Raw genomic sequence first — 24,841 nt, 5'->3', positions numbered from 1 at the left:
GTCAAGAAATAATGACTATTCTGTAGGCTCCATTGCAGTTGATAGGAGATTAGGTGCACAAATATCGTCCACATAGAAGCAAATAAATAAAGAAAAATCTTAAATTGAACGGGTCGAGGCTACAGGGTGACTGCTAAATTGATGTATTCCGTCGATTGAACCCAAATCTAAACCTCAAATCTAAAATAACTCATAAATGGTTAAGTTTCTACTGGAAATGCCTTTCGCTATCCTCCATTGCGACAACTTCCGACTTACCAATCACCCTGTATACCGATACAGTCAGCAAAAGAGATAAATAATTAAAAGCAGCATGCGGATTCCACCACGCTCGTGGGATGGCACGCCATTTTGCCGCGTTTCGCGTGCATATTCCACGCGATGAAACACTTTGTATGAACGCGTGCGGCGCAATCCCGCGTGCGTGATCAAATCCGCATGCTGTTAAAAACAGCCTATGGCCTGGTTCAGTGCGGGCCGTCCGCATGCGGATGGGTTTTGCGTCCGTCGCGGATGAATTCGTCGCTCGGACGCGCTGTAAGGTTCCATACATTTTAGCGTCCATCAGGGACGTCCAGCCGTGGAGCCGAGGTCGCGCTCAGTGCCTGGTTCAGTGCGGGCCGTCCGCATGCGGATGGGTTTTGCGTCCGTCGCGGATGAATTCGTCGCTCGGACGCGCTGTAAGGTTCCATACATTTTAGCGTCCATCAGGGACGTCCACGTTAATCATCCGCGTCTCACTGAACCGGGCCGGGCTTAGTTTTTAATGGTCAATGGTGCTAATGGGTCTATCACACCTAACGAGTACAGTGGCGAGTCAGTGTCCTCGGCCGCGCACTTGCTAGCCGTTAATTGGTCGAGGATCGGCCGAGGATACTGTCTCACCACTGTACTCGATAGGTGTAATCAACGTATAAGGGCTGGTTTTTAATGGTCAATGGTGCTAATGGAGAGTAAGAAGTGGTGAATACATACAAGGTCTGGTTTATAGAGGTGCACGTGCGGGAGGAGGAAGGTGGAGCCGAGGTCGCGCTCCGCCATCGTGTTCGCCTCCTGCGGAGAGACAGGGGGGTTACCACCACCGGACATTCTCGTCACGACCCGTCTCGTCCCCACTGGGGCGCGGGTCTTCTTAAAATGAAGGGAGGGTTTTGTAGAAGGATCTGTGATGATATCATAGCGAGGCGTGTCCTGCTGCCTTACCACCACTGACTTGCTCTGACGGATGTTTGACAGGCGAGGAGGCGAGCCATACTGCTTTTATGGATTGTTGATAGCAAATTTTTCGGTGGTGATAAGGCGGCAGGACACGTCTCGTTGTGGTATAGTCACAGATGACTAAATATAGTTACTATAAAGGTAGTGGTACAGAAAGAGTGCTTGACAGTAAATGCCTAAGGAGTACACTACGTAAGTGAGTGCGAAAAATATGGCCCGTTTCGGAGCGCGTGATTTAGCAAAATCGTCTTTTTAAACTAGTGTAGAGCAAAATACCTATAGAATAGCTGATGAAGTAGCTATTGTATTGTAAAATAGCATTATTAAAATACGGTGTATAATCACCTGGTGTGTGAGTCGCGTGGACGAGGCTGCTCGGCCGGTACTGGCTGGTAGCGTCCCTCCCACGGACCGCGCCTCTGATAGAGTCCTGGGGGAAATAAACCTTATAGGTCTAACTAGGTCTAACTCTTGAGATCATTCTATCTAGCTAGAAAAATGCGCTTCAGACCATAATTAGTTTATTACTACTATGCTGCAGACACTACTTATAGTTCCCCTTGGAGGTGCGGGGTGAGGCGCAGGGGAAAAGGGTCATGCGACGCTATTGGTCTATTGCTACAAGGAAGTGGTCCGAATCCTTCGTAATTATTAGTTCATAAAAGTAAAATGCGCAGATGGTCGACATTTTCGTAGCACATCATATTAAGTCCTAAAAAAATATACAAGAGAGAGTTTTGTGAATAAATTATTAAATAAATACTTACAGTTCTCCGATTCTTCGTTCAGCATCCGTCCATTCCGACAATTCTTCTTGGCTAAAAATGTAAATGAAATTAGATCATAATACTTAGGTAAATAATGATAATAAAACTTACCTACACAGGTATTATTAACTAAAAAAATATTGTATTGTCAATGTTTTTTATTTTATTTTATTCTTAGATGCAAGAAATAAACCTCTAACAGTGACGTATATACCGTCTATTCCTAATATACGTCTGACGCACCATAGCCAGTTTAGCAAGTCCCAAATTAATCTTTATCTCAAATTTATAAAAATAATAAGTATTTAGTCCGAATAGTTAAGAACTACCAACTAATCTGCCCGGCTAATCCTTTCACCACCACATTCAAAAACTCTCAGTGTTTGCCACCGAAATGACCCTACTCTCAAGATGGTAACACACATACCTGTAGCTCTTCCTCAGCGAGTCGAACCGCAGCTCCGCTTCCAGGTCGTTCTTGTTGACGGACGACAGGTCGTCGCGGTCGTCGCGGTCGTCCCGCTGCTCGTCGGGGCGGATCGTGGTCGACACCTTGAACCCGGCTGATACTAGCGCTCCTGGAAGTTTAGGGTAGTGTTAGACACGTTTGTTTTGTGAGATATCTGCATGTGTAAGTGGAGGTAGTGGTGAAAAGACTCAATAGTTGGACGAGCGATGCCATGGCGCAAGACGCTTACGTCAAGACGTGACAAAAGGCAATCTCTCTTGAAGCCACGTGATTTGAGTGATGTGACGCAAAACTTTTGTCACGTCTTGGCGTGCGAGCCCTGTGCTAGGTCTTCTGCAATTGACAGTTTACAGGCGGTGTGTTTTGTTTTTATTTTTGTTAAGAAGTGCATTCGTCAGTTCCTCTAGTCTTTTATCGATTGCATTAATTATCATAGCTGCATGTCCTCTAATCTCTCGGTGGGTGCTATAAGAATATAAAAGTAGGTTTCTTTCGTAAAACTAACTAAACTAACCTTGTTTATTTCCACTGTGTCTGTCTTTTGGAGCACTGTATGATGACTCCATGCTGTGTTTCCTTCTCATCATCTGTAATTAAATTTAATTGTTTATAGTAGCTATAACAATGTAACCCCTTGACTTTTTGAATAACGAAAGGAACAGTTATTAGCGCTTCCGGTTGACACGTCATGGAATCCTATTAACATTACCTGTAGGTAAACGTGAAAGTTTGTGAGAATCTTTGAACAGTTGATAGTAGGTCAGAATGTTACTCTTTCGCGGAAAATGATTTTTTTAAATCAAATTTCATGTATTAACACATACGCTACTTTTCATCCCGGAACTCCCACGGGAAAACTTCTAATGCGGAGCGAAGCTCGTGGGGAAAACGAATTTGTTACTGTTTCGTACTTCTTCATTATAGAATAGAATAGAATACCTACCTCATCGTTGTTAGCAGTAGCGCCGGACTCCAGGTAGCTGATCAGCTTGGCTTCGCTGCTCAGCTCCAGGCTCTGCTTGCGACTTGCCATCTCCCTGCTGTGAAGAAAAAATGTAGGTAAATCATGATAAGCTTAACTACCTACTTTCTGGAAACTCAAAGTAATCTTCTAATAGGCACGGAATAAACGTTTTATTATTATTATTAATATATTATGTGTATAAAATAAAGTCGTGTAGGCAAAGCGGAGCTCGCTTGCCAATATTTTAAATACTGGGTTTGAGACTTAGAGAAAGTTTCGGAAGGAAGTTAGAAACCGCACTGTTTTTAATCTTTTTTTTTTTTTTTTCTTAACCTCTCGTGTCCCACTGCTGGGCAAAGGTCTCTCCCTGAACATTCCATGTATCCCTTTCTTGGGCCTGCTCACACCATTCCGTGTGTATTTAATCTTCTAAAATTATAAAATCCTTCGGTATAAATGACTGACTGAGAATCAACGCACAGGCAAAACTACTTAATGTACAAAACTACTTAACGAAAGTAGGATACTTACTTGATCCCTGAAACTAGCAGGGATTGTTGTTTGTATGACGTAGGCACACGCTAACGCTAAGAATAAATTTTCCGAAATTCAACCCCTACAGGGGTAAATATATGCCGTATATATGTATACCTATATCTATATGAGTAGCTTCTCATACACCGCAGTCCTTAGCATACCTGTCTCTATGCGGCGGGTGCAGCCGGGCGCGCGGGATCATGACGGCGGGCGCGGGGGGCGGGGGCGCCTCGTGCGCGGGGGGGGAGGACATCGCCAGCTTCTTCATGGCTGATGTCGATTGTTTCTGGAAGATGTAGAGGGTAAGGTTTGTTGATGTCGGGCGAAGGTTTTGTGGTAAGTTGATGGTTGATTTGGTGTCGCTAAAGTAGGTCGCTTATCAGGAGCTATAAGTATAAAAGCTCAGGAACCAATGATTTAGACCTCAAACATAAGAGTTGACTATAATTATGGTGTACATCTACTGTTGTAATCGTATTTTTTCAGAGATTACCCATTAAAACACACAAAAACATAGAAATAAAAATGGTTTCTCTAGACCCCCAGAAAGAATAGGCATCTGTGCAGATGCGGACCTAATTACACTATTTCTTTCTAGCATTTTGCCCTTACTAGATCAGACAATAATTTTATCCCACCATAAACTAACTCGCAACACACACAACAAATTGTTCTTAGACAGAGAGGGACACACAATACTAAACAGTTCAATAACTAAAACGTCCTCTAACTTTTCTATGAATAAGGGGGTTAGTGTCAGTGAGGTACCTTAGCCGGCATGTATGGTAGCGATGCATTCTGCACGCTGGACGCGTCGCCGCTGTCGGCGCGCTCGCTGATCAGCGCGCGCCGGTCCGCGCGGCTCTTGGAGGGCTGAGCACCCTGGGGAGGAAGGGAAAACAAACATATAGCCATAGCATTGAGGATATTCCAATGTTGAAGAAACAGAAGCGGTGCAGTTCTTGGATGGTTGGTTGGTTAGGCCAGGGTGGCTAACCAACCAGAAAGAAGTGCAATAAGAAAATAGCATCGAGAATGTGCAAAATTTGTTGAACAAAACAAGGCTGAATAAGTGAGACTCTGATTCAGATCCTTTGGTTATATCCGATAACCAAATATACCTACAATAATGTGTAGAGCTCCCAAGCAGGCGAATATAGAGTGGAGAGGAAAATCTTGCGGCAGCTTATTTTAACAGTTAGTTACAGTTACTGTAATTACGGGCACCCTGTGCAGTCAGCAACTAAAAACATATCTGCCTGGCTAGTCCTCTGACCACGGGACCAACCCTGGTCTAGAAATTAGCAATTAACAATCTATAAGCATCTTCATACGATTGTCAAATCTGTATAGATCTGGCAGATGTTTGAGAGGCGGGCGACGCTGCTTATGGATTGTTAATTGCTAATGTTGGGTTGTGGTAACCCTACTGGGCAGTCAGTACTTAACTGAAACTTAAAACTAATCGGACTGGCTAGTCCTCTCACTACGGGACCAACCTTAGTCTAGCACCAAAGTTTGACACCGACCACAGGCATGTGATCACCGATAACTTAAGAAGTCAGACATTTATCCCAAGTTGTTACCTGATGCAGCCCCGGCATTCCCTGTATGCAGGCGACAATGGACCGGGGCGGGGGGCGCGGCCGCTTGGAGCACGCCACCACCGCACATTATCACCAGGATCACCAATTGATCACTCTCTCAGCACAAGCTTCCTTGTGTTAGGGTCCACCAGCCCGCACTAGGACGGCGTGGTGGACTACGCCTAAAAACCCTTCCTTCATTACTCGTAGAAGAAGACCCGTGCCTCAGCAGTGGCATGAGTGTTAGTAAGTATAAGTATAGTTTTAGCAAGTTGTTACCTGATGCAGCCCCGGCATGCCCTGTATGCAGGCGACGATGGAGCGCGGCGGCGGGCGCGGCCGCTTGGAGCACGCCACCACCGCGCAGATCACCAGGATCACTGTCAGGAACGCGCCGATTGTCACCAGCGAGATGAGGACCACTGGAAGTTGAAGGTATAACGAGGTTATTGTAGGGTAGAGGTGGGTTTGAGTTTGAATTCAGTGAGTATGAGTAGGATGCCTCCATCCTACTCATAATCAAGGGCAATATATTAGGACGGTCGAATGGCGTAGTGGTTAGTGGCCCTGACTGCTATGCCGAAGGTCCCGGGTTCGATTCCCGGCTGGGGCAAAAAAATATTTAAAGACACATATTTGTACTCGGGTCTTGGGTATTGATATTTATAATTAGTATCTATCTATCTATGTATTTGTGTACATATATCAGCTGTCCGATACTCATAAGACAGGCTCTGCCTAGCTTGGGGTTGGATGGCCGTGTGTGAGATGTCCCCACATATTATATTATTATATTGGTAAATGTATGCACGTCTAGTACAGCTTTGATAGTTTCTCGAAAACTAACGTTTTCTCGCATACAAAGTAAGGCCTCTGCGTGAAACTATCATGAAATTTTTCACAGATAAACTTTTTTCGTTTTCGTAAGTTGCATAGAGCTTCTGCTATAAACAGTAAAGTTAAGCTAAGTTTGAAAATACTAATTTGCATGCAAATTTAGGTAAACAATTTAAAAAGATAATACTACTTAAATATAAAATTAAAAGTCCACTAACCCTTCAAGTTGATGTGACAGGAGCTGCCGGCGTACCACTGGAAGCATTCACAGAGGACCCTCCGATCATCACGCGAGTAGCACGCGCCGTGGTAGTTGCAGCGCTCACAACCCACCGGCTCCGCTGGAATGCATAGTTTAAGGGGTTAGGTACGATCAGCAAAAGAGATTAGGTGTTTTTTTATAAACACACAGTACGGACACATGATGGGTGACACATAAAATATTTAATATACAGGGTGTTGCAAAAAGGGTATACTAAGCCGAAACCTACATGTGCAGCATGTTATATCTAAGCCTGAAACTGAAATCAGAATTTGAAAATTCGCATTTTCCATAGAAACTTTGTTGGTCACGTGATTTTTACTATGGAAAAAACAATTTTTTTTTCGCGAATTTCCAAATTCTGATTTTAGTTTCGGGCTTAGATATAACATGCTGCACATGTAGGTTTCGGCTTAGTATACCAATTTTGCAACACCCTGTATAAGTACAGCTGTATTTCAAATCGACAATGAAATATCTTGTCATATGGGACTTCATAAATGGAACAAGAATTGTACATTCAGGAAAAGATAGATTCTAAGTGAAAACTTGTAATTGGCTAACTATGTATAATAAATTAACTGTAAGGTATCCAATAAATAAATAATTTACCAGAGCAGATCCTCCCAGGGTACAGCGGGTTGACGCTGAGGTCGGCGAACCCCTCGAGACAGCTGCAGGTGTAGGTGCCGCGCAGGTTGAAGCACTGCGCGTGTTCCGAACAGTCGTGGAACTGACCGCTTACGCACTCGTCGAAGTCTGGAATTTGGAGGTTAAGAATGTTTAAATGTATTCGGAGAGTTTTTTGTGTACGTCAATAGGAAGCAAGCCGTAATAGGCCAGCGTAGTCTAAATCAACAATATATATATATATATATATATATATATATTGTTGATTTAGACATATATATATTTAGGTATATATATATATACCTACACTCCAATAAATAAGTCTTGTAACCAACAAAATTTAAAGGACCTTAGTAGGCCAGTATCCTTACCGCTAACATTCAGTCGGTCCATAAGCTCACTCGCGGCGAACACGTCAGTGCCTCCGAGGCTGTAGTTGTTGTTCCTCAGGTACTTCTCGATCACCTCCTTCAGTCTACTCTCATGGGCGTTGTCTGATAGCTGTGGAGATATAATGGATGTTTTTAACCACCTGTAGGTAATCATTGGTTTTTAACTTTATAACTAGGAATCAGATGAGTGTGGAAACGTCTTCTGCTTTTGCTGGAGAAGCCTCAAAAGTGCAAATAATATAAATTATAAAATTTTAAATGATTTTTGTTTATTACAAACGAAGTGGGTAGGTACACATTTTCTCACCAGTGCATTCTTATTTCAGCTAAACTTAACTTTCTTTTGACAAGTAATGTTGCATCTGCTGCTAAATGTGGTAAGTCCCTATAACCTGAATTAAAGCGCAACAATAACAAAAAATGAAATCCAAGATTTGTAAACGAACAACTTCAATATTAAAAAAATAAACCAACTAACCTGAACATAAAAGTCATTCATGACACCCTGATATGCCTCTCCTCCTTCCTTCTTCAGCTCGACTGGCTGGAACCTTGTAATGTGGACCCCGTGGTACACATCCCTGAGGTCAGACTGCATCACCATCCGGTTGATGCCCTCGTGAGTGGCTAGGGCCAGTGAATGGTACTGGTTACTGGAGTTGTCAGCCAGATTTTCGTGGAACTGCAGGTGCTCTTTGCCTTGCGAACTGAGCGCCATTTTGACAGAGTATGTGTAGGTTGCTGGAAGGAAAGAGTGGGGTTTTTAATAGACTCTATGTTATTGGCATGCTTTTTTTATAGATAAAGAATGTCTGTAGTTATTTATGCACTTTGAGACGACCTTACGACTTCGCCGATATACATAATAGTAATAGTAGTGTTCCTCCGTAAAATTGTATAGTATACTTACGTTTACATGGTCTGTCAGGGAACATTCTGGCAAATCCAGGTCTGCAAACGCATTTCATCATTCCATCTATTCTCTGGCAACGTTCATTCCTTGAAGCCTTACAATCAGGCTGACATTCCTTGCCGTATCCCACGCCTGAAACATTGCATAAATTATATGAGCTAGTTGACAATTTATTTTTAAATTTCAACGGCATAAACTTACCATTAGGATTGATGACATTGGTTTCCAAGTAAGGTGTTCCGGCTAATAATATCTCTCCGAACAGTACTTGAGACACACCGTTGCTGTTCACTTGTTCGTTTCGGGTGATTCCATCGTATTCTCCGGTATCAACATCATTGCTACTGACTGGTGGCGCTTGACCACCATTCTGAGATTTGTTCAAAACTACAAAGAACGAATCATTGTCGCCCTCACTATCTTGCTGTATTTTCTGTATGTTTTCAGTGGTTTCACTATCTCTAATAATAAAGTTATCTCTCTCCTCAGAAGACATAGTGACATCGTCGAGAGCTATTTTAGTCTTCGCAGGCACCGCTTTTACTGGTGTTGGCTCTATTTGAGATATGGAGATCAGCTTCGTTACAGTTTCTATTATTGTGGTCGGTTGTACTTGAGTCCGAATCTCAGTTATGACATCAACAAGGGTAGATGTATGTGTATTAGTCATAATCAGTGTTTGAGTTATAGCTCCCTCCGATTGACTAACGAGACTTGTCTTGGTATGTGTTACGGTCAATGTATGGGTTAAATTGACATAACCTATGCTTGACACGATTTGGGGTGGCTCTGACAAAGTCTTTGTTAGAGTTATAACAGTGGTTTTAAATTCAGTCTTGGTAGGCATAATTTCATCTACAATTTTAACTTCATTGCCTCCATGGTGAGTAGGTTTCACTACTGGTATGACTTCACTTTCACTGTAGATAATAGAGTTTTCTAGAGAGGGAGTCTTTTCATTTATTGGGTGCTTTTCAGGTAAGAGCATAGTTGGTGATTCACTCATAATAACTTCATCCTTAAGAACCTCAGTAGGCTGTATTTGTTCATCATCAATGGATGATTCTGAGCTTTCAATAACACTTGGACGAACAATAGCTGGCAAGCGAGTGGGACTTGGTCTAATAACCTTCCGTGTGTTGACATTTCTAGTGGGATACAAGTCTGGCCGAGTTAATGTTCTTGTCGGTCTTATAACAGGTGATGGTTTAGACGAAACTTTGTACTTGTTGGCACTGGACTTTTTGTCTTCATCGCGCCCTGGGTAGGGTTTACGCGTCCTATTTTTATTCCATAGAGGTACAACTTTCATTTTATCAGTTGTATTGTCTTCTTGGCTGGATTTGCTAATATCCGTATCATCAATTGGAGATTCTTCACTAGATGTTTGTACTTTTGTACTTATTTTAGTATTTTCATTTGGAATAGAATCTCTATTAGCAATTAATGGATTTTCAGAACTAACATCATCAGCTCGTTCTGTTGATGACGATGCTTCGTTTTCATATGAAAACGATTTATCAGTTGTTGGTATCTCAGGTAACTTTTCAGATGATGGTGATGACACTGGGAACTGAACTGAGGTTGGACCGAAATCAAATTTAGATGAAAATTCGATACCAGATGATGTTAACCAGCCTGATGATACAGGGGTGGGGAAGACTATATTTGGTGCCGAAGGCTTGACTGTTGCAGATGGAGCAACATCATTAATAGGATTAACTCTTGAAGGCATATCTCTCGGTGGCGGTAGTAATTGTGAAGATGGTTGATCTCGGTTGTAATAAGGCCTCTTTAGGTTGTTCAAAATGTCATAGTTGGGCCTGTATGTTGAAATTTCATCTCTAGTTATTGGTTTTCTTGTAGGACGTTGAGTTGGAATTCTTGGTGATGTTGTTCTCGGTGGTTTGTTTCGGTACGGCGGCGGTGTCCTGTTAGGTCTCGGAGTAGCTGGCGACCGCGTTGGCTGGGGTGGTCTCATTGAGTTACCAGGTGGTGGTGGACTCATGCCCATTATCGTTTCATCAGTATTTGTTGGTACGAAATTATAGTCCATTGTAGGTGGTGGAGGTGATAAATCAATAATTTCGCTTTCTGACCGATTAAGATCAAAGTTAGGTGCCGATATCGTAAAAGTAGGCAATGTGGAACTTTTGTCGTTAGATTCGTTGATAACAGTTAAAGGTTTCTTATCTTTAAGATGAACCGTTGAAGTAATTATATTTTTGGATTCGTTGATATTGTTTGAATGTAACGAGAATACTGGTCTTTGTGGTCTCTTGTACTTATTATCAAATTCTGCGTGGCGATTCGGTATAATCTGTGTAGCGGCAGGTTTTCTTGTGGTGACTGTGCTCATCTCTTCTCCAATATTAAGTTCAAGATTTTCTTCATATGATCCGTTCGTTACGTTTTCCATTAGTTGATTAATTTGCCAATGAGGTTGATGTAACTGATGATCTAAAGTAGTTGCGGTGTTGATTGTAAACGGTCGTGGCCTCATATGAGAATTGTGGTCTTCTATTGGTTTGATAGTGTTAGATTGGAAATTGTTAGTTCTATTGTATGACTCAGCATTGAAAGGTTTTTCTGTTTGAGTACCAGGGTTGAAATCCACAAACTGCACATTTGTTCCTTTGACTTCATTTTTAGAATCTTTTTCTAATAATTGGTCTTGTGATAATTCTGATTCAGTTGAAGATTTAGATTCTTCATGTTTATTATCATGTTCATCAGAAGTACTTATGACCGGTTCATGCATCGATTCCATACTAACCTCACTGTCTGTATCATCATTCACATCTTCTCCATCATATATTTCATGTGCGTCCTCATAAATTGGCTTCCTTTGGTCATTGACTTTTTGGGTAGTGGTTTCATCACTATTATCTCTTACAGGTATGTCGTAGACAGGCTGCCGTATTGAGCCCAAGTTATGTGGTAAATAATTGATATTAAACTTATTTTTGTTAAAGTTCTGATTTTCTTGAGCTGGTGTTTCATTCTCTATCGGTTTAGCAAAAGGTTTTGGAGTTTCCGTAACTTCCGGTTGGTTTTCAGAATAATACTCATTTGGTGGTTTTCCCACGCTTGCAATTTTTTGTCCAAAGTCAGGTAAGCTATCATGCTGATATTCGTATAATAAGGGAATGGCTTTCCTAGTAGTTAATTCTTTGACTTGATTTATACTTTCAAAATCATTGATTGGAACACTTGAATACCATCCGTGTGAATTAGACGGGATATTAGGTATAAGTTTTGCTGGTCTCTTTTGTTCTGGTTTAACATCATCTACATCTTCGGTTACAGGTTTCACAATTTCATTTGAAGGTGTTGAAATGTCATTTATCATGGGGAAATTGGCATGGCTGTTTGTTGATGAGACCGTACTTGGTTTTGATTCTATCAAATAATGTTTATCTTGATACTTAGGAGTAGAACTAGGTAAATCAGGAATCACATTATTAGACTTTTCTGTTTTAGAAATACTGTTTGTAGAACTGGTATTCCATCGGTTGTCACCCACATATATATTAGGATTGGCTTGCCCGTGACTATCATAAACCATGGGTGGACTCCTGTTTCCTTGTATGGGTACACTGTAATCAAATGATGATGATCCATCTTCAACTCTTATTGCAAAGTTTGTACCAATAGGTATATCAGTATTTTCATTGTTGGATATTCCCACTGAAACAGGAACACTGGATCCAATTATTTGTCCTTTATCGCCATCATTGTTTGCCACATTAGTAGCAGTATTTAGTGTTACAGTGTAAGTATTTGCATTATCATTGGCATCACTTACGAGTCCTGGTTTGCTCCCTATATTAGGTGAAGATACTACAGTAAATGATCCTTGTTCAGGATTTCTATTATGTGTTTGTATTTGACTTGGTACTTTATTTTGGTTCGCATTACTCGTTACTTGATTATAATAATTGTTCTGGGATGATATCGGAGTATTTGGTATATGGATAGTATAAGTAGGAGAGTGTACATTAGGTGTCTGTGCAGCATAATAAATTTCTGATGTCACTTTTGTTGGTAATTTATCCTTATTAATGACATTTGGCTGTTTTGGCACAGGATGTTGTATATTCAAAAAGACTTTCATATCTTGTATAGGTTTTGTATGTACAACCGGTTTTTGATTGAAATGTTCATGAATAGGTTTTTTCTTTGGCGGTGGAGGAGGTGGTACTGCTAAGTAGTTTTCATATTCCTTATCGATGATGTCTTTGCCATCTATACCGTGATACTTTTGATTATACTTTTCAAACTTTCCATTAGTACCAGGTTTGTAAACATCAGGGTTGTAAACAGTAATTTTGGGTCCTATATGAAGATGTGTTTCTTGGTTGCTAGTTGGAGGAGGAAGTTTATTGAAATCAGTCGGTCGCTTCATATCTTTCCATTTTTGTACTTGCTCGTATCTGTATACACCTGATTCTTTATTTTGTGATTGTGATGTGTATGGTTCCAGTGGTGGTGGTACATTAGGCTTGTTTTGCATAGGCTTATTATTGGGTGGTACATTATGTACATTTGTCATCTGTGGAGCATCAATACTGAAGCTTCCAAAGTATCCTGGTTCCGGATAAGGTAGTGGGTCATCCACATAGTCACCAGTCTTATGAGGTTCTGAAGACCCGGCGAATACTAACGCGGTAGAACTTCCATGAGGTATCAATACATTAGCTACTCTAGATGGTTGAATATCAACTAAGAATGGTTTATTATTTAGTTCAACTTTAACTCTGGTATTTATTATTTCAGAAGAGCTAGGACTGTTGTCAGGAATCTCAGGCTCCTCCTTAGGCTCAGAATAAGGTCTAGAATTATGAAGTGATGATTGAGAACTTTTGTTCGGTTGATCAAATGAAGGTATGTAGTCTAAAAATGCGGGTCTGCCATGATTTCCAAGCATTGCTGTTGTTTTCATTTGTTCTGTCTTCATAAGATGGTCATTTGGACGCGATGAAGGATGAGGACGAGATGACATTTTAGGATTTTGTTGTGAGTAATGAGCTTGATTATTTGATTCATAGTATTTGGGTGACGTAGAAGGTTTAGGCATATTTCTGTTAGGTTTAAGTTTTGGCTTAGGCAGCTCCGGTGGCCTTAAATCGAAAGAGTCATCCACTTTCATTGATGATGACGACGGTGAATCATTAGAAAGTTCTTGCACAGAGTAATCTTGCTCATTTGCTGACACAAAACTGTCAAGAGGTGGAGGGTTAACAGGGTTTTGCAATCTTATTCCACTGGCAGCCAAGGTCAATGGTCCACCTACAGCTGGTTTTCCCACAATAACATCTGAATTGGCTGTGATTATCTCACCCGGGCTTATAGGTATACCTCCATTCAGTAAAGGACTCTCGTGTATCATTTTGTTCGGAAGAATATGTGCTTTTGGATGCTTATGTTCAGCGGCCCACGCCAGATTTTGATGTAACGTTACATTTTTATACGCCAATTGTGATTCAGATACATCCATATCATCAACTGGAATGTAAATGGGAAAATTATTGTATTTTGTGTCAATATCACTATCAATTCTTTTGTTAACAGAATACTGAGTAAGTTTCGTTTCTGGTTTGACTGTAGTTGAAGTGGTAGTTTTGTTGATATTATCTTGTCTTTTCATGAAACCACCAGTCATTTTTTCAAGTACTGGTGCCAGCTGCGACAACCCTTTTATCCCCAATGAGCCCAACTTCAATAGGTCAGCTACTACAAACTTATTTTTGTTAGGTTTATGGGGTTTTTCTGTTTTGATCTTCTCTGTCTTGTTACCAGGGGTTTTGTTTGTTTTTGGAGGTGCTGGCGCTTGTTCATTCGTGAGTAGTTCACTTTCTTCCACTGAGCCTGACTCTTTTTCATCCGAATAATCATTTATTACTTCTGTATACTTTTCTACAATTTTGTCTGTTGGAGCTGACTGAGAACTGCTTTCAAATTCATAAGGACCAATATTTGTAGGCCGCACATCTATCTTAGTTGCACCATATTTCGATGATTTCATTGGTACCTTTTTGAAATTGCTCATTTCTGCACCATATTTAGTTTTCAAACTCTCTGTTTTCGTATGGCTACACGAACATGACGATGTACATGGTGCATGTCCAACTTCTGAAGGTTGAATCAGGTCAAAATTGGCGTGTTCCATGTGCTCGCTCGAATCTATTCTCTTGTCGATTTTCGGTATTCCACTTTGAAATACATTCTGGGCGGCAGATGGCTGAATCGTTTTTATTTCCATAAATTTTGTCTGAAATTGAAAAAAAAATATGACATTATTTTGTTATTCATTAAATATGCCAAGTATATATATACATCATATAAACATCTAAAATAGTTGGTTAGACCGTGTTGTAAAATACGATAACTAATTACATATTAAAAAGTATGACGGATGTTATGTGGTTGTGGGAGATGTGGGTGTGTAAGTGTGTGGAGATATAGCAGGTATGTTATTATGGGATTTTCATGTTCCAACATAGCTAGAAGGGTAGGGGCTTTAACCAGAATCATGGATAGGGAATTAACCTTCCGAGGCGAATATAACCACCCAGGGTTAAAACAAATTCTTACTTTCGTTGGCTTAATATCAGGCATGAGATCGGTTGCGTAAAGATTGGTCAAAGACTCTGTATCTGTAGTGACGACTGAAACGATGGTCTCGAATGTCGAGATAGCACTTCTTTTGTTTTGTACGACGGTCGTCAAATAGGTGAATGTTGTGAGGCAAGTTTTGATTATGTAATTGTGCTGCACAAGTTGATGTAATGGAAACATAGCGCTTATTTGATGGCGATTGACTACTGTTGCTACAGCTGATGATAGTAATGACGGTGTCGGCTGCTGTGATGAGCTGTGGTGCATCGGTGTCAGTGGTGAATGGTGCATGAGCTTAAGCATTCTCTGAAGAAACAAACACAGTTTCGATTAGATGATGAGCATTTTGAGCGATATCAAAAATATAGTCATTAATTACCTGTTCTAGTTTTCCGGAATCAGAATTCTTGTCTTTGACTAAGACTTCTACTCCATTGGACATGATTCTTGTTGCCAGATTTTTTAGTTTTCGCTCGTCTTCTTCAGAGACAGGATGGTCTACGAAGTCCATGTCCCTCCCGGGCCTCCATGGGGAATTATCATATACTATTGCGTCAGTATTAAATGCTGAAAATACCAATTTCAAGTAAATGTTAATTCTTATCAATATAAAGTGTTATATTATATTTTATTTCAAATACTTAAATTTTAGATTACTTATGCAATAAAAATAAGCATTGTTATGATTTTTACTTAAGTATGATAAGTTTATACTCACCTTATTTCACATCTACGGTTATTCTTGTTTTCTATATTTATGTACAAAGCATTTCTACATAGAACCACATAAGTACATAGTTGGATCTGCAAACTAGTGCTAGCAACAAACATGGTTAGTATTATTTTAACCCCCTAGCATGCCAAACAAACATACTGATAGAATCACCTGTTTCTTATCGTGCTAAAAAAGGTTTTAATAAACTAGGTTTTAGTTTCATTATTACATGTACAAAATAATATTACAATATATTAATGACTACTATATCCTACCATAGATAAATCTCTTTTTATTAATTAGTAAAATTAAATACTTAAGTAAAGATGTAACGTTAATTATTAGCTCTGCAATCGCAATCATCCTTTTCCAAAAGAGAATTATCTAAGTAGGTACCTTTACATCAACAAATTACGCTAAGTAAAAAGTCAAATTACTCAAAATAATTACTATTTTACTGGACTAGAGGTGACCAGACATGAACTAAAAAAGCATATTTTGTTAAAATATGTTTTTATCACAGACTTATTTATTAAATACTTGAAAAATCAAATCAACATAATTATATTTAAGCATTGTAATGACTAATGCTACATTATACCTGAGTGCTACAGGCTAATTTTTAGCCCGGAATTCCCATAGGAAAACTTTTAAACCGATCGGTGCAGAGAAAATCGCTAGGATCTAATTTTTTTAAGACAAAGTGTCTGATCACCTCAATTGATTAAAATATATAGGTAATTAATTAGGTATTACATCTATGTTATATCTACAAACTACATACAATCCTAGGACTCACCTCCGAGGTTGGATGAGGAAAGGCCTCCTTGGGGTAGGGGCTTCAGGAATCTTCAGGGTATGGAACAAGTCATTTCAGTCTTTATGTCCTTGTCATAAGTGTGTTTTTAAACTGGTAATGGTCTTCTGTCGTTTTAGTCAGTAGGTAGGGGTAAATTTTAACACATATCTTTTCATGGAACTTCGATAAAAGAAAAAAAAACAAACACTCACACCTTGTACTTGTACTAATTTACTCCCTTTCGGGGTAGGCAGAGGTGCATTGCTACACCCAATTTCCGCCATTTTCGATAAAAGAACGTTTACTTATAAAGTTTGTAAGTTGGAGCAAAACGCAAATTTTTATTCACCATTTCAATTATATTTTGGTAATACACCTACCTATCTTGTATGTTACGAGTACCCCTAAGAAGTGGGCATCAATTTAGGAATTAAATGAATTATACATCATAAGGAGCTTCTCAATAAATATGTTCTCAATCCTTATTGTTTTTTAGGGATCTTTTTATGTGAATAAAATAAATAAAATAATTATTATCTGAATTCTAAAAGTAACGTTATGCTTTCGTTAAATCAAAATAATGTAAACCTTAGTTGTTCTCATGTACTTAGGTATATTCATAAAAAAATTAAAAATACAATATTTTTATATTCTTTATTGTTTTATCATTTTAAGTCGTATTCGCAATGTACAAATTAAGCGAAGTTACACACAAGTTATGAAACACATTTGAAATATTCTAAAAAATTATACTTTAGGCAGTTAACAGCAAAATATTACTTAAATGTAATAAAATGAAAAGATTCGTAATCACCTTAATTTTTCTGGTAACAAACCTTACTACAAAACATCATAATATTTTTGGTGATCTTAAAAGTAGAATAAAAAAATGTAAAATCTAGTCAAGTACAAAGGAGTATTTTGTTCCTAAAACTACCTAAATATTCATTACTACAACTATAAGGCACTATTCATAGTTAAAACTTACTATGATACAAAGTAAATAAATAACTAACCCATTACTTTATACAATTAACCATTCTTTTAATGCTCACGAAATTTCGTCAACTGAACTGTGTTTTTGTTCGCTTAAACTATTTGAGGGGGTTGCTAACTTTACTACATACTTCACGGTTGGTGACGCGTCATATTTCATATGTTTACTCACTTCTCCCACAATGCTTTCTAGACTTTGAGTCTCTAACTGACTTTCAATAGACTGCTCGTCTGCAAACCTTTCCGAATCCGAGATAATATAATTATCGATACCACTGTCACTTTGTGAACTAACTATCTCGTCCAAACTAGGCAGTACTGACGGCAACACTCGCACGTCGTCAAAGTATATGGCCTCCCGCTTCCGCACTGTCTGTGTGTCTTCAGATATGATCGTGGAGAGAACCGTGCTGAACTCTCCTGGGTGTCTCCCAGATACGTAAAGCGTGACTACACTAGTGATCTGAGGGTTGGACACCTTGGCTGGTCTAACCTTCTTCTTGTTACTGGACCTCGGAGGCGGCGGTGGCGGAGCCTCCTCTTCACTCTCTTGGTAATTATCATTATTGTCTTCCGAAAAGTCTTCGTTACTGTTCAGATCGGAAAGGATGTTTGGCTTAGGGCTGTTACTATAAATATCATTATTATTCAGGAGGTTGTTTTGTACTAAACTCAGATCAGGCTGTAAACCTAAGAGAGGGTTGGGAGTAGCAAGCAGTTGCTGCTGCTGCTGTTGTTGTTGCAAGAGGAACGGAAGAAGTAGCGAGTTGAACTGTTGTGGTGCTTGCGCCACTGCCGTTGGTGTGCTCACAATTGTGTCAGTTATGTATTCAGTGGCAGTTATAACGTTGACCGTAGGGTCTTTAATTGTCGTCATAAACGGAGTGCCCCTGAACGTCAGTTGCAAAACTGTCTCACGCGCATCAGTTACGGTTGTTACATAAGTGGTAGATCTAGTTTTGTATTCTGTGACTGGGGTTGGCACCACGGGCACCTGAGGTTGCTGAGGCAGCAAGCCTTGAGGAAGCTGTCCCTGCAACGCCAGAAGAGGGTTTATGGCCGGTTGCTGATTACCCAGCAAAAGTTGCGATAGCAATAAGTTAGCTAGCGGCACATTGGAGGTTATTTCCGGAGTTATAGTAGAGGTCACAGGCTCCACGTTGTAGACAGTGCTGGGTAAGATATGAGAGTAAGACGTCTTACGACCTCTTATTGTCGTTGGGGTGAAAACAATGGTAGTTGTCGGTGTTTCATGCAGAATGAACTTTACAATTTTAGTTGCACCATTTTCAGCTATTTCTGTTGCCTCAGTTGCTAGGACTAGAACTTGGTTGCCTAACGCACCTAATGAAGTTGATACCTGGTTGTGTAACAAGGTTTGCAGACTAGGCTTAGCTGTTAGAACCTGTTTGTACTCTGTAATTTTACCGTTGACCACGGGGATAGACACTTCAATCGGAATCTGGTAAGTGACAGTAATTTTTCCGTCATTTACCAAATGATTAAGATTGTTCAAACGCTCGCCACTGTTGCTCTCAAATGAGTTTCTCTGTCGACTGTTAGTTCTGGATGTGGTGCTTCGACTACGGGATCTTCCCCCAGAGGAGCGCGATCTTGATGTCGTTTGAGAATTAGAGTTTAATCGTGGTGCTTTAGGTCTAGATGCAGACGTTGTAGTTCTAGTGTTGGGCCTAGAGTTACGAGCTCTGTAAGCAGGGACGCTGGTAGTAGTAGATCTGCTCTCGCCTCGCACTATAAAAGGCTGCCTAGCTGCTGTTGATCGAGGTAGAGATGCACCTGTAGTGGTTCTAGTATTAGTAGATAGTCTTGAATTGAATCTGTTATTGGTAGTTCGTGGTTTGGCGGTCGTTGGTGCTTCTGTTTCGGGTTCAGGGTCCGAGCGACGCGTACCCGCACCTGGTCTTCGGAAGTTGCTGTATTTATTTCGACTTCCGTAATCTACCTGACGCTTTGCTCTCCTTCTGAATGGTCTTATTTGTACTGCGCTTGTAGTTCTTCTAGGAGACGGTGTTGTGGCTGGTGTGGATACTTGCTGTTCTTTTCTATCAGAAGAATCATAGTCGTTATCTACATCAAATTCTTCACCTTCCAAGATCTCTTCATCTACATCTTGTTCAGTCTCTTTAATTTCCTCTTCTGGTTCAGGATCTGGTTGCTTGAAAAGGTTCCTACGGGGGAATAAAGCGTTTGGTCTTTGACGTCTTAATGAAAGTAAAGGATTTGTGGTTGGTCTTGAAATTGACCTTTTCGTAGTTGTGGTGATGCGACCGCGAGTTGTTCCAGAAGTCCTCCTTGTGGTTGCTGATGTCGTTGATCTTGGTGTAATAGCAGTTCCTGGTTGGCGGCCAACAGGCGGCCTCCTGAATCTCAATAGAGGGTTGGTAGAAGTTCTTGCTGGAGACTCTGTAGCCTCAGTAAGCGACTCAGTTGCGTTTTCCTCCTGTTGGGTCGCAGAAGTCTCATTTTCACTTTGATCTTCTGGAGGAGGTAAGGTTACTGAAGCAGATTGGCGACCACCTCTTAGCCTAGATGAAGCGGTTGGTCTTATTCTGGGAACAGCTGAACGGCTTGCAAGATCTAAATTGTTACTTCTCGATGAACTAGATCTGAATCCTGTGCGTCTTGAAGTTGGCTGAATGCTCCCTCGCGCAAACCCACCTGATCTAGACGCTGCTGGTACATTGGCAGACGGATTCGATACACTACTGCGCCCACCTGAAAATCTTCTAGATGAACTAGATGACCCTGAAAATCCTGATTGCTTTCTATTGCCTCCAAAACCAGATGGTCTCACAGATTTCAGTGTAGGCGTAGCGGTTATCGTAGGTGTAAAGTCAGAGCGAGTTATAATAGTTGCGCTACTTAACAATGGTACACGTTTCGGACTAAACGTAGGTCTATTTCTAGAGGCAAATGGACGAATGACAGGAGTAAATGTAGGTTTTTTACTCGTAAATGTTAAACGAGAAGGCTTCCTTGAATTGGAACTATCATCCTCTTCCTCTTCTTCTTCTTCTTCGGATTCTTGAACACCTTCTGTTGTTGTTCCGGAATCAGCTATAGAACTTTCAATGACATCTGGTGATGAGCTGACAGTCGATCCGTCTGGTGTTGTGCCAGATGTAGTAGTAGGGGGAGTAGTATCAGAACTTAAAGTTTTATTATCACCAGTCACTACAACTGAGTCACCAGATATGACTGCTACTTGTGAATACAATATTTTCTTTTCCCCATCAGGCTTAGCTGTACTGCCGTCGGCCGGTTTCACTTCAGCAAAAAGATTGTCAATGTACGTTCCTAAAAGGACCGAGGGACCTGCTGCAGAAAGATCAGGTAAACTCGTTGGCTTTATAAACTCTTTCACAACACTCGGGGCTATATTATTTTTATCTTTATTGTCTTGTATCAAATTTTTATCAGCAGGCCCTGTTGGTACTTTTCGTCCTAACTGATTATCATCTATCTTAGTATTATCAACAATATTAGTGACAGTTTCTAAACTACTTCTTATTTGTGATGTATTACCTACATAAAATGTTGTAAAGTAGGTGTAGGTTGTGTAAAAAGTAGCTTTTCCATCATCTTGCTCTAAGTTATCTCCTACTACAGATGGTTTTAATTCTATTTCCAATTCTTTAGGAGGTAAATCGTTCACTATATCAATAGGTGTTGTATCTATTGGACTTAGAACTGTTGGTACGGATTGAACTGAAGGTGTGACTACATTAGACACAATCTCTTCACGACTGGTGATTGTAGTTGACTTATCTTTGTAAAGAGTTGTCCAATATGTAAAAGTTGTGTAATATGTTATTGGCAAATTACTTTCTTCAATTTCCGGTTCTTTTTTCGGAGTTATAGTTTCCGTTACTACATTAGTAATGGTTTCAAGCCTACTTTTTACTTTACTGGAATCTTTACCGATATACATTGTTGTAAAGTAAGTAAATGTTGTATAGCTAGTTTGCAAAAGTAACGTAGGTGATGGCATTATTTCATCTATATTACTCTCGGAACTTATCTGGTCTTCCAAAATAATGTTATTTTCAAGGTATTTCTGATCACCTTTAGATGATGACGATTTAACATCAGTAACCACGGAAGTGTCTTCCAAAGGATTGGACTCAACGCTAAACAACATATCTACTTCGACAGGGCTTGGATTAGGCGTGGTGTCTTTCTTAGTATCTTCTGTTGGTGGTTCTCTAGATGGTTCTTCCATACTTATGCTAGTCTCTACAGATAAACCATGGTCAGCTTGTTCTGATCTTTTAACCTGCTTACAATTTCTAAAGTCAAATTGTACTTTAGTGTTTTCGACTAACGGATTAATTTTAGTTGGTATCAATTCATCTGGACCAACGTAATTGGTGTAAACTTCGTTTCTACTGCATACATTTGCATCACTACCAACATAGATTGTTGTGAAGAAAGTGTAAGTAGTGAAGTAGGTTTTGACAGCATCAGGATTTATACTACTTATAATGTCATCGCCTAGTGATGGTGTTGGTGTTTGCGAGCTGTATTCATCAGCGATTTGAACAGATTCAAGAACATCTTTATTTTTAACTAAATCAATTATACTATTAATAGCTTCAGTAGGTCTCCCGATTCCGACATTCGTTGGAGCTATTTCATCTTCATTAAACGCACCCAATAACGATGGATCAAGGTCAGAAAGGTGTATAGTGGATGTTATGATGTTAGTAACAACTGATTTGTGACTAGCGACACTTGAAGTAGAGTCACCAAAGAATGTTGTGAAATATGTGTATGTAGTGTATAGAGTCTTGTATATAAGATCAATTTCATTTTCACTTGGATCAATCTCTCCGCTTATTTCTCCTGATGTTGTTTTCTCAGTAGGATTTGTTGAATGTTCCGTACTAACAGAAACTTCAACATGACTTTGACTTGTGGATACATTATCTGTTGTGGTTGATTCTTTTTCTTCTGAGATGTTATCTTCCTTCAATCGTTCTTTTATTTCAATTTGTACTGCCCCATCAACATTTTCTGAGGTATTTTCTGACATTGATGTTGTTATTGCTTGCTCGGTTATTATTTCCTCTTTTTTATCAGTAGCGATTTCCAAAGACTTGTCTTTGTCTTCAGTCACCGTTTCTGGTTGTTCTAAACTACTTTGAATTGTTGGTTTGATCTCAGATGATACTACAGCAGTTGGTTCGATTTGTGTGTCTGATTTGCAAACAATGTTAGTCAGGTATCCAATATTACTCTCAACTACAACATCGGATTTGATTGAAGTAGTGGTTTCAGTTCCTTCTAGAGGAATAAAGTATGTTGTCAAGTAAGTAAGGGTCTTATAAGCTGTGGTCATTGTAGACTGTGCTTCCAAGCCATTTGTACAAATAACTTCATCAGAATCAGGTTTTTGTCGATTGTTTTCCGTTGTTACTTCAAAGTCTTCATACGATTCTTCACTATGACCACTTTCAGTTGTCGTTATAATTTCTTCACTTTGTTCATCTTCCTGCGACAGTGCTTCTTCGTCTTTTTCAGTTACTTCTGCTGCTGTGTTATCAGATTCTTCTTCTGAGTTTGTAAGAGAATCATCATCTGTGATTACAGATTCTTTAGCTGATTCTAAGATAGTTGCAGAGGGTTTAAGTGTATTTAGTGGGTCAGTAGGCTTTGAACTAAATTCTTCAATTGGAATTACTCCTAAATCATCTGTCAGACGTGTACTTTCACTTGTTGGTATAGCAGATTCAGATGGCTGTATCACATCTAAGTTTAGTCCAAATCCATTGTTATTGTACTGAATTCTTATGGAATCTGGCATCTTATCAACTTCATAAATAGCTTTCTTCAAAGCCTCCTCATGACTATTTGATACCTTTTCAGGTCTTTCATTAATTTTGTCTAGGTTTGGCGTTACAAGCCGTGTTGCTTCTTTTTGCTCATGAGCTTTAAAAGTTGAAGTTGCAACGGGAATATCAGAAGCTAGATGTGTTATTTTAGTTGCCAATTTATCGACACGTTTAGCAGAAGGAAAAACATTTACTTGACTTGGATCTTGTACTATTTCGGTATTTGGGGTAAATATAATGACAGTGTCACCAACTACAGTAGTAAAGTCAGCAAAACCAGCATATGTAAAAGTTTTCTTGGGTTTTGGGTCATTCTTTTGAACAAACAATTTCTTAGGCATTTTAGATTGTTGACCTGCTTGTGGTGATAAAGAACGAGACTCTACATTATCAATATAATAAAATACTGGTGAAAACTCATTCTTAACTGTAAAAGTTGGCAAGTCATGATCAGGTTTAACTTTAACAATATTAGAATCATTAAATTCTTCCTTGAACCGAGATTCTACTTTAATCGCTTCGGGATTGACATCAAAAACTTTACTTGGTCTATGTAGAGAATTAACATTATCTAAAATACTCGGCTTTACAATAAACTTGTTTTCGGAATCTATCGATGGACCGTCAAGGAAGTTGAAGGCTTCATTTTGAACATATTCATTAGAGGCTTGAACCTTTCGTCCCGTAGGCTCTTCAGCAATTTGATTATCAGAGTAACTCTCAGGAGAGCTTGGGGGGTTCCAATATTTAAGATTATCCGCTTTACTCGCGTATACAATATCCATTTTACTAGGAGGCGCTACATAATCGGTGTTCTTTAAAACAAATTGTTCGGGATCTATGAAGCCTAAATCTTGCTTGACGCTCCACTGCCCATCGAAATTGGATCGAGTCGGCTTGACAAGCGAGTTGTCAACATTCGACGGCTTGTTGTACAGAACAAGTGATGACTTCGTCAACAGCTGAGCGTAAATGCGGCCGTTGTTCAGGGTGGTGCCCAAAATTTGCGTTGCAAATTCAGTGGTCACTCCATCCTGGATGAAGGTTCTTGCGGTGGAGGTGAGGAGGCCGATGTAAGGCTTCACGCTGTGGTACCTCCCGACCCGGGAGTCTCGCTTCTGGTCGTTCACTAGAAGTACTGTCAAGTCTGTCGGAGTCAGGTCGTCAAGTCGAGGAGGGGTCGTCGATGAAGTCGGAGGTGCGATCGAATATTATACAATAGTCCGTAATAGTTGAGTTGTTGAAGGCCACGACCACCCGGGGATTAGATTTGAAAGAGA

General features: G+C 39.9%; 1 protein-coding gene across 2 annotated transcripts in view; it reads right to left on the bottom strand.

Moving 5' to 3' along the window:
- Positions 1-24,841, bottom strand: part of LOC105381196 — a 77,986-nt gene that overhangs the window by 975 nt on the left and 52,170 nt on the right. The window contains exons 3-18 of one of the 2 annotated variants that reach the window (XM_048630917.1): positions 15,576-15,763; positions 8,777-14,849; positions 8,573-8,707; positions 8,141-8,403; positions 7,642-7,771; positions 7,253-7,399; positions 6,597-6,719; positions 5,821-5,963; positions 4,724-4,837; positions 4,117-4,241; positions 3,398-3,494; positions 2,969-3,041; positions 2,413-2,563; positions 1,986-2,036; positions 1,564-1,648; positions 976-1,053 (exon numbers count right to left, since the gene is read on the bottom strand). In XM_048630917.1, the coding sequence (XP_048486874.1) occupies positions 976-1,053; positions 1,564-1,648; positions 1,986-2,036; positions 2,413-2,563; positions 2,969-3,041; positions 3,398-3,494; positions 4,117-4,241; positions 4,724-4,837; positions 5,821-5,963; positions 6,597-6,719; positions 7,253-7,399; positions 7,642-7,771; positions 8,141-8,403; positions 8,573-8,707; positions 8,777-14,849; positions 15,576-15,763 (7,976 nt within the window). Of the gene's footprint in view, positions 1-975; positions 1,054-1,563; positions 1,649-1,985; positions 2,037-2,412; positions 2,564-2,968; positions 3,042-3,397; positions 3,495-4,116; positions 4,242-4,723; positions 4,838-5,820; positions 5,964-6,596; positions 6,720-7,252; positions 7,400-7,641; positions 7,772-8,140; positions 8,404-8,572; positions 8,708-8,776; positions 14,850-15,575; positions 15,764-17,350; positions 24,709-24,841 lie in introns of those variants that run through there. The other variant, XM_038110118.2, reaches the window with a different exon arrangement.

Source organism: Plutella xylostella, chromosome 27 (genome assembly GCF_932276165.1).
Source record: "Plutella xylostella chromosome 27, ilPluXylo3.1, whole genome shotgun sequence".
NCBI classification, from domain to species: domain Eukaryota; kingdom Metazoa; phylum Arthropoda; class Insecta; order Lepidoptera; family Plutellidae; genus Plutella; species Plutella xylostella.
The sequence above is the reverse complement of the archived record's forward strand: the minus strand, read 5'-3'. Positions and strand labels throughout refer to the sequence as shown.